The sequence below is a fragment of the Colias eurytheme genome, chromosome 1 (assembly GCF_061535395.1).
Source record: "Colias eurytheme isolate Ceu_HAF_F1 chromosome 1, ilColEury1 Martin Lab GWU primary, whole genome shotgun sequence".
NCBI lineage: Eukaryota > Metazoa > Arthropoda > Insecta > Lepidoptera > Pieridae > Colias > Colias eurytheme.
The window spans coordinates 5,409,140-5,419,809 of NC_142980.1; the positions used below are offsets into that span (position 1 = coordinate 5,409,140).

The 10,670-nt window shown below is 31.1% G+C and overlaps 1 protein-coding gene across 2 annotated transcripts in view; it reads right to left on the reverse strand.

Annotated features, from left to right (window-relative positions):
- Window positions 1–10,331, reverse strand: part of LOC149910992 (uncharacterized) — a 53,302-nt gene extending 42,971 nt beyond the window's left edge. For both annotated transcript variants that reach the window (XM_090106339.1, XM_090106261.1), the window contains exons 1-2: window positions 10,066–10,331; window positions 3,760–3,905 (exon numbers count right to left, since the gene is read on the reverse strand). In XM_090106339.1, the coding sequence (XP_089962465.1) occupies window positions 3,760–3,840 (81 nt within the window). In that variant the 5' untranslated portion in view covers window positions 3,841–3,905; window positions 10,066–10,331. The remainder of the gene's footprint in view (window positions 1–3,759; window positions 3,906–10,065) is intronic.
- Window positions 10,332–10,670: the final 339 nt, after the last annotated feature.

The window sequence follows — 10,670 nt, forward strand, 5'->3', positions numbered from 1 at the left end:
TGTATGCGATAATCACTCTTCTTCAATATAGAAGCTAGAGATTAGCGATAATAATATTCTAATAATAATTAGAAAACTGCTGCCGCTTCACTTCGGCTCTTGTGAATGTGTATGTACCTACTAGTTATGTACGAATTATATTTCGATAAATCTTTTCTTTTTAAAATATGAAATAATCGAGTATTAAATTATAAAATTCATCATTATTTTCGTCCATCCATTCTATTTCTTTATATGTGTGACCAATTCGAGGTCAAATTTGTAACTTTGAACTTTACGAGTAGGTACATTTTTGCAATGAACACTCATAAATTTCAGTATCATAAGTTGCAAAGTAGCGATATTCTCTGAAATTAATATTTTTGTATAATCACATGGCATATAGTCATGGGCAGAAACTTATTTCATTATAACTAAGTTATATCTCAAATCTCAATTCTAATTACCAGAGATTTTTGGAAATTCTCAACAAACTTTAATTTGATAAAGTGTAAACGAAAACATGTGCTCTTTCCATCACCAACATTCGTTATCCGCATTGGAAAACTTTGTGAAATACGATGACGTTGTGTAGTACCTAGCAGTGCTATTATTATTAATGTGTATCTGGAAGTTTGTACGTTTATTTTGCGCACAGATAGTTTATATCCCCTTTTAAGCCTCGTAAATAGCTTAGCCCGTGCGAATCCGGGATGGGTCTAGTTCAGGATTTAATCATGTGCATATCGTACGGAAAACTTCGTTTCAGATACTCGATCTAATTCGTATAAAGCGTGCAAAACATATTAAATAGAAAATACATATCGGAACATGTGATCCTTGCTGTGAAAATAAGAATTCTAACTCGTAGGAGCCTACGTAAGCTGTAGTCATAAGTAGATTTGTGCAGATTCCAATTTAAGATATTTGCCTCATTAATTTCATCCACTTGTTTCGAGTTGTCTGATGTTATTTTCATCTTAATGGAAATTTAAGGTACCTATTGGTAGGTATTCTATGGTTTTAAAATTTATGTCTTTTCTCTGGCAAGTGTAGACTGTAGTATTTATTTTTTATATCATTTAAATGTAGTTTACTGTAGTTTACTGTTTTTAAGAACTTAAAAAGCATCTTTTGTATTTTATGTTGTTTAAGAAACAATTGCAAATAAAATATATGTATAAAGAATTATTGAAAGACGCGAAATGCCGGCATCTTTAAGTTTGCGCCTCCACTTCAGTAAATATCAGTTGATCGTTAATAGTTCCATTGAAATATGTACAAAGGCAATTATCGGTGTCTTATTGCAGAATTATGAAACCCTCGAAGAGTTTACGACTTACGTTGACATCACTACTTAGAATTTCAGGAAAATGCGAGTCTTATACTTATTTGTTAATAATTTAGTCTCTATAGATAGATTTTATGTGGGTTGCTATTAATAGGTAGATCTTATAGTCTTCGCATCGAATTTTAAACTTATTTATGGAGAGTTTAATACTGTTTTTGTTTTGTAAACAATATTTGCAAATAATTTTTAATACGCTTTACGCCTACGTGACGGCCGTGTATCTACTTGAAGGAAATGTACTGCACTAAAATGTAATAATGAAGCATAAAGAAAATAATGCAAACAATGCTTTATTATCAAAATTGTCGTAGAAGCAAAAATGTAAAATAATATTACCGGGTTGCAAATAGTTGCATTAGATATACATAGGTACAATATTTCTAGCCATGACGTAAAAGGTTAATATAATATGATCCGTATACCGTCGAGAGGTTGTATTTCTATGTTCACATATTTTATGAAATTATATACTAAACTCTGAGTAAACATTTTCAATTAATATATGGATTGATATTTTTAGAAAAGGTTTTTGTTTAAAGATTTTACGGTATATTCTTATTATTACGTTTTGATGTTGATTTTTTGTGAAACAGACTTCACTCGCCGTGATTAAAGGGACACGATTAAAAAGACAAATATCTAGAACTTGCACCTCCTACTAAAACAGTTTTATTCCACTCTAACCTTGACACTTCTCCGACTTCAATTGATATTAGATTTTTTATCTTGATAATTAATTATTAAGGTATGATGCGACGATAATAGCGAGTTCGACATGAAAAAATTGATTAACTTTTGCCATTGATGAGCCTAGTTGTGGTTTCAGACATTTATGATTAAAGAAACAGTTTTTAAATGACAAATAATAACAAATCTGAAACAGTTTAGTGTATTAAGAGGCCTTATCATTTAGTAGAGATCTCGTCCAGGGAACTAGTAGGAAGGTAGGTAATTAGTTCTATCAAGTTTAAAAAATAGGTCGAGGACAAAAATAATCCTAAGGTACGCAATACTGTTTCTCAGGACCGTCTGATCACAAATTAGCTGCTTAAACTATTGACTGATTGATATTTTTGTGTATAATCAAAAAGTTATTTTAAATTTTAAAGTAAATATTATTGTCATAGTAATATTTGCTTTTCTTATATATCTAAAAACATGGAAGTACTAATTACCCTAGCGATACACCCAATGATGCAAATATAGATTAGAATGTTTTTCATAAAATAATATAAATAAAATATCTAACCTTGAAATCCAACTTGATGTAATTATATTTTGTAACATTTAACAAGACACTAAACAAACAAAATAAATGATTACAAGCGGTGTTTCAAACAAGTGATAAAAATAAGGATAAAAAAGGTGTTAGACATTTTTAGTAAGTTTTCAGTACCTTGAAACCAAATCATAGGTATCAATTCATATATCCAGCATTGATAGAATTTATTATACAAGAAAGGAACGCAGATATTATCAGGCAAAAAGTTTTTAGTGCATTATGCACAAAGCCAGCGCTAGGCTGGCTATGGCGCACGTCAGTCACACGTAACAGTCCATTGTTACAGATTACAATTAATTTATACCTAGCTGTTTCCCGCGGTTTCAGCTACATGCGACACAACCGACGTTCCCAAAAACTTCACCAGATACTGGTAGCATAAAGATGCTAAATTTGTACATCGATAACTTAATGGATCTTTGCGTAAACGTAATTTTACAAAATAGTGCTTTGGAGGTGAAGGCGCTTTGAATATTATGAACTTCTTATTTAACGCCCACGTGCAATAAACGCAAATAGAATATCCATTTTATATTAAAATATAAGATATCTTATTTCTCTATCTTCCACCACTTAACTCCAGAACGGCTTTTTATTATATTTAAATTGTTACATTTATATCCGCTTGGATAAAAATATGCAATAACTTCAAAATGTAAATACTGCAAAAAGAAAACAACTACCAGACAGGCGAGGTTCGAATTAATTTTTGATTATTTATTAATTTTTTATTAATTTTGAAGGTGGTGTTTGTGCTTTTTTGAAAAAAAAAAAGAAATTACTAAAACAGAAAAAAGATACTTTTAAAATAATATTACAATACTTACTTCAATGATCCGCATATTCAAATAAGCAGTCTTTATTACTTCTTTAACAATAAAATTTAAAAGCTCAGTTTTCCTATTTGGGAAATCCATCGCTTAAAAAGACAGTTTAGTTGTTACAATATGAGTATTGACTACGAATAGGTGAACTCCAACGAAGAAGCACTCCAAGTACTTAACCGCTCCTTCCCAGGAGAATATGAATATATCATGCATATTTCTCTTGAATAATCGGATCAGATCCTCCTTGACATAACAAATAGTTCCCAGTACTACATAGGTATCTGCAAGATTCTCGAATCCTAAAAATAGTAAGTACTTACTCGATGGCCAACATGGGGATGCGAGAAAAGCTGCATCCTGCGGGTATCAGCTGCGTACGAGCTTGCTGATATGTCGTTCATCGTACCGCCTGCTCGCACGTTCAGCGGACAGTCGCCGGGCGACCGCGCGCCATCGGCTACTGGCTCTGCCAACAAGGGTATTTGTTAAGCGACTTATTAACACGTTGATTTTGTTCAAACGAAATATACCTATAGGTATAAGAATATAATCCATCTTTTTGTTGCTAGTTGACTTCAAAAAGGGAGATTTTAACTCGACTGTTTGTTGTTTTTTTTTGTTTCGTCCATTTCATAAGTATTTTTTTTGTAAAAAAGTACACTTCTTTTTCATTATAAAGTGAATTTTGAAAGGGTGGATCATATACCACTGTAAGTCGTTTTTGTAAAAATAGACACGCGTATTTTTTTGCAAAAATAAAGTTTGCGGACTCTCAATATTCGGCGACGATTTTTCACAAAAAAAATAATGATTGATGATTCGACTGTATGGTATTTTTTTACAAATAGTCGAATAGAGGTAGCATAACTTTTATAGGGTTGGTAAACCACACAGACCAATTGATGCACACGATATAGGGATAAACCAAGTATTTTTTTTTAAATTCTGGACCGATTTGGTGCAAATTTTGATGATGTTATCATAATAATATCCAGATCCATAATATGTGTGATAGTAGGAAATAAAATATATTTACCTACGTCATTATATATATATAAATTATATAAACCTACCCGGCTTTAATACCTAAAGCCGGGTAGGTTTATATAATTTTTTATATCATAGATAAAAAAGGAATTTCTGGGCATCTTCGCCTAACACAAATATAGCATGTAACTGGTGGTCAACTTGATTTCCAGTTATTACATTTATATATTACTAGCGGGTGGTACAAATTTACGTTTTCTCTACATAAGAACCATCCTCGTACTTCAAGGAATATAATAAAAAACGAATTATCGAAATCGGTTCAGCCGTTCTCGAGTTATGCGCTTACCAACACATTTTGCGATTCAAAGAAAGAAGAGAAGACGTGCTACTAATTAGGGTTGATTTCACATAATATATCTGCTTACAGTCATGGGTACCTACTCAAATTACCTACATAATATTCCTAACGCATGCCCTTCGGCGCAAAGCTTAACTATCTATACCTAGTGCAAATGAGTTGCTATAATACACGTGAAATTGAACTTTCCCTCCTAAATAAACAGCTTTTGACTGAAAACTTAATATATTTATAAATAAATAATTAAATATTTGATATACCTACTTAAAAAAATATACCGCCCAAATTCAGAACCTCCTCCTTTTTTAGAAGTCGGTTAAAAAAGTTATTATCATTACACTATACTATTACAGGCTAATTAAGGGATGTTCCATCTAGTAAGCTTGTAGAGCCACGGTGATTGTCGAGTGCGACGGTGTTAATGTACAACCTACGCTATAGATATAATTCTGAATTCACCATTGCGGGTGGCGAACCCTAATGGTGAACGGATTAGCTTTTTAAAACTTGCATAAATCCAATACAAAAAATAGCCAGTATGGGATCCCTCGTGCGTTTGGAACGAAAATTTGCTACAGTCGTCCGAATGAATGGGTGGATTTTGGTGAAGCAAATGTGAATTGGGAATGTGAATTTGCTAAAAATGAAAATAAAAAAAAGCTGTTTAAGTGAATATAATTAATAATATATAGGATAATAATAAACGTATTATTATAGTAGTTTATAATTTATTAACTACACATTGTATAGTTATGAATTATAAAAATACCCAAATAATTTTTATTTATTTTTTCAAAATATGCACAAGCATATCTATAAATCATAATATTCGAAAACAATCTTGAATGACTAGGAATTACTACACATGCAGTTGGTAATCCATAATGGATATATGAATAAAACAGCGTATTTCTAGGAAAATAGATACATTTAATATGTAATAAAATAAACTTTCCGCTTCATCAATTTGCTTTTGCGATTTAAAGTATTCTTACATATTGAATCCCTTCAAGATAAATTTCCAGCAAATACCATATAAAAGATTCCAATTTACGAGTATATTTTTATCGTCATAATTGTTGTCAGAAAAATGGTACCAATTAATATTATGGCAATTTGAATTATGCCTTACAGATACCGATGTTTATTATTAAAACGTATCCTAATTAAGTCGTCGGTAGGTACAAAGTTTTTTTAACTGACGTGATATTATTTAGATAGAAACAAAATGAGCATCACAAAAATGTTTTAATCAGGCGTGTTTTCGACAGCCTGCCTGCAGTTTATATTATTGAATCGCTGTGGACTGTCAAGTAGAAAGGGCAATTTTGATTTTAAATTATGTAAACATTCGTCGAAATCATTATTTCCCGTTTATTTAACCGTGCGATGTTTCATATTCATTTGTTTTATAGTCACATTTTGCGAATCACATTCAATGTGGTGTTCAACTTTTTGAATAGTGAATGTGCATGTATAGCATATTATATTCACACTTTTAATGACATTCTATTGAAGTAGTAATATTGAAATTAATTAAAACGTTCAATCATTTTAGTCATTTTTTTATTTACGATTATTATTGGAGAAGCCCTTGTCCTGATTTCTAATTATTTCTACAATTTAATTAATACTAAATCCATAATAATCATAAATTAAAACATTTCATAGTAAAACTTATCATTTTTAAATATTATCATAACCGTAATTTATTTGTTACAATGATTTGTTATGATAATATTGTTACGTTTCATTTCCGTAACAACGTAATGTAAAAAATCTAATACCAATGAACTTCCATAAAATCAGATTAATAGTTGTTATACGAAATGGGATTAGATAAAAATATCAATTAAGCTCTTTATTAATATTATGCCCTTTGATACTAGAGTAATAATCTTTGAAAATCTAAACAGGCTTATATTAATGGCTTATGGCATGTCACTACAAAACAATATTACACGCGCCACGTGCATATATTTTTCTATCGATTATAATTTATCGCAATAAATATAAATTAAATTAGTTTTAAGTAGCAATTAATAGCGAAAAATTTTGTTTATATTCTCCCTTGTTAATTGGTATAATAAACTGAGAACTTGATCGCCCACGCGCTTACGTTACACTACCTACTTACTTAGCAATTATTACATGAACATATTTAACTGCAGGTAGGAGTTAATACTTTTAATTGTTATAATGAACAATAATAATTCAGCTGTAAAATTAGAAATCCGAAGATATTTGAACTGAAATATTACATTAAAAATGTGTTTTCTATAGCAGACATTTATCCAAATGTCGTATGTCTTCACAAAATCCGATAATTGTCTCAACGGATGTTTGACTAACGTATTTTTCAGAAACTCTAAACACATTTACAGCCGTATTATGCTCAAAGAGAATTCAGTTAAAGGTAATCCAGACAGCAACTACATATCTATTCTATCCGCTGCTACGAGTTGTGAAAGGGGAAAGACATTTAATTTTATGGAAATCGAATATAGCATTTATTAAAAAAATGTGTGTATTTTAATACTATCTATATATTGCTTAAATAAAACATATAAGTAACAAAGTTAGCGAGTAAATAAACTGGAAAGGGCCAAGCCAAGCCAAGCGAAGCGCTTGAATCAAAGCTCCCGAAAAGCTAAGTAGTGCCGTAGCATTGCTTCTTGCATCTTTTCTATCGATTTTTTTTGTTTTTTTTTTTGAACCCTGAGCAACTAATGTAGATAATAAAAAATATGCACTGCTAACAGATCTTCTATAATACAAGTACTGCTGATCAAGCCCGAGTTTGAATAAGGTAGAGTTTAGCAAGTAAGGGATTGTAGAGTTAGAAGCCAGCTCTAGCGCGAGGCTTTATAAAACATAAAATGACGACTTTTTGTCGGTTTTATTTGTGGTGCAAGTCATGGTTTGGTTGTCTTGGCAACATTTAACTTTTTAGTAAAGTATATCTTTTCTCTATTGGCAGCAGAAATAATATGGCATTTACTATTTTAAAGATAACGAAGATACAGCACGTAGAGTATGAAGCTTTTTTATGTTGGACAGTATTTCTCATCTTACTTTTAATTATGAAAACGGCCGTATACAGGGTTACTTGTAAAACACCAGCAACCTCGCAGGACAAGATAGCTAACATCATAAGTAACAACATTTGTTCTTCGACTTTTGATAATTTGTTAGATTTTATTTTCATACAAAAATAAATATAAAATATTCATTTAATTTTCCGTTTGAATATTATAAACTGTACGCGCATCCCAAAAATTACGTAAACAAGAAGCGAACGAGAGGGGAAAGGAGGCGTCGCGTCGTCCTTTCGATAATGAATAGAACATAGACTTACAAATGTTAGGAGAGTACAATAAAAACTTTAAAAAAATCATTTCAAAATAATTTATTGCGTTATGCCAAAAGTCGAAGAACAAATTTTGTTACTTATGATGTTAGCTATCTTGTCTTGCGAGGTGGCTGGTGTTTTACAAGTAACCCTGTATATTTAATAAGGATTACTAACTGCTTTTTTTTTCGAATTAAATATTACGTTAGTGGAATAAAGTATTAATATTCTGAAAACCCTGTAAAGGGTTGAGAGAAATCAATATGATTTTGAATACTAATTATGTATATTTTAAATTACAATAAGAATTCTAAGCAGATATACAAACTCATGTTTATTTTAAATGTTGCTTACTCTATATCTACCAAAAGTATCAAATGAACTGAATAACTAATTATAAAATCAATAGTGAACTATTTCATACAATATAATAAATTTTGTAATATAGTTTATAATTTTGCATTACATATAAAACTGATCTAATTTTTCTGTATCAGTGTTATAAAGCGGCCGGAAGATAGTTGAGAATATACCTATTTGATTGCACAAATCCTCACGTTTCATTATTATTTCCTACAAGTTGCATGTACAATACGTCAACGACCTACTTTATATAAATGTACTAAATTTATTTCCTGTATTTTCTCAAAAAAGTAAATATAAATCTTCTGTGCAAACAACGTTGAAATGAAACGTACGCTTCCATTGAAATTTCTGGGTTCGGATAAAAAATATTTATCATATGTAATTTTATCGATCAGAATTATACTTTTATAACTACTTTGGAGTAGTTAGGTATAGGTATGTATCGCTTATTAGGTATTGCAAGTCTTATAACATTTTTACTAATATGAACGTGTTGTCCAAGTAGGTATATTGTTTATTGTGGAAGGTTTTTTGTAACAATGTTAATTAATTGCGTCCTATCCTTCCTTTTTTCAAGTAGGTAACGAATCCTTGATACTGAATTATCCGTGATGTTTTATTAGTTTTTACTGATAGGTACATACAATTAAGATTTCATGTTAATATGACGAAGGAAAGTTCCCGTCCAACTAAAACCAACTTTTTAAAGTGCTTCATGTCGTATTTACGAACTTTTGTGATCCGCAAATAAATATGTTATTCTTCTGTCTATATATATGTATATATATAGTAATTTTTTGTCCAGTAAAAATCATCTTATTCTCAATATCTTATTATAAATTGTAATTGTTTTTTAATGGTATCTATCATTTAGGAATGACTGAAACTAAAAGTTATCAATTGTAATAGTTATTTACTTTTTTATATTGTACTATATTGTAACTTTCTTTTTCAAATTAAACTTTTACGTGTATTTTTATGATGGCTTAGGTAAATATTCCCTGACATACAGCGACTGTAAATTCTTCAAACTTTTCAAGCAAAGTGATTTCAAAAGAAAATATTTTATGAAAGGTCAACAAACTTTATTATAATTTACCGGTATTTCATTCATTGTAACATGACGCTATACATTATGCTAGATTAGTTATGTTAAAAAATTCTTACTCAAGTGATACGTAAGGAAAAACGGTGACTGTACGACAATATGTAGTTGTGAAGAATATGCAAGTCGACGAAATAACATACACACATATAAATCGCTTAACCCACTAACATAATTACAATATATAAAGATAATACGACCTTTGTGATAATTATAAGGTAAATTTATTGAATAGGAAATATAAAACCAAGAGGCTTGCTTGTATATTAAAAAGAAAAGCTTAAATAAAGTTAATAAAATCAAAACTCTATAATAGGTATCTACGCCTACAAAGCTTAAGAAAACAAAGTTTCTCTAATTTTAGCCAAATAAATTCCTACTAAAATAAACTAGCAGCCACTTGTAACAGTAAGAAGCTTATAAAATTTGAAGCGCAAGAGAAAGTTTCTCCTTACCTAGCTCGAACGATTCCTGGGAAACTCAGTTAAATCCTCTGCCGTAGTCCGATAAAAATAAACAAAAAAATCCTTGTTCACTCAAACACAGCTCTAACACAAAGGGTTTCAGAAATGTCCATGTCCGGATTAAATGTCAAAAGAAAATTGTTTTCACTTGAACGCGGCAAAACTTTTGAACGCGTTTCGTGTACGTAGGACGAGCGGACGTGTAAGCGCGCCGAGCTCTAACCGTGAAAAGCGCTCGGCGATACGACTGAAGCGTGGCGCCGTCGACACAAACTAACGCTAGCCGATTCTTCAGCGTGGACATGGAGCCGACTGGAGCTACTTATATTCTTCATATTAACGAAGATGACAAAAAAGAAAATCTTGTCATGAGCATATTGTAGGTCGAGCTTATCCATGGGCTGATGGGCATACGTGAGCTGCTTTTTATCATCTTAATCGTGTGGAAACAGAGTTTTGTTGATTTAGAAATGCGTAATCTTAATAATTTGTCGTCGAGTGGGGAAAGCCGAGGCGTCATTGGCGGAGCTTACCCGCGTGAAACCAATAGCGGTGAAAGGAGGAGCCGTATTGCAATAGCCACGAAATTTGGTGAG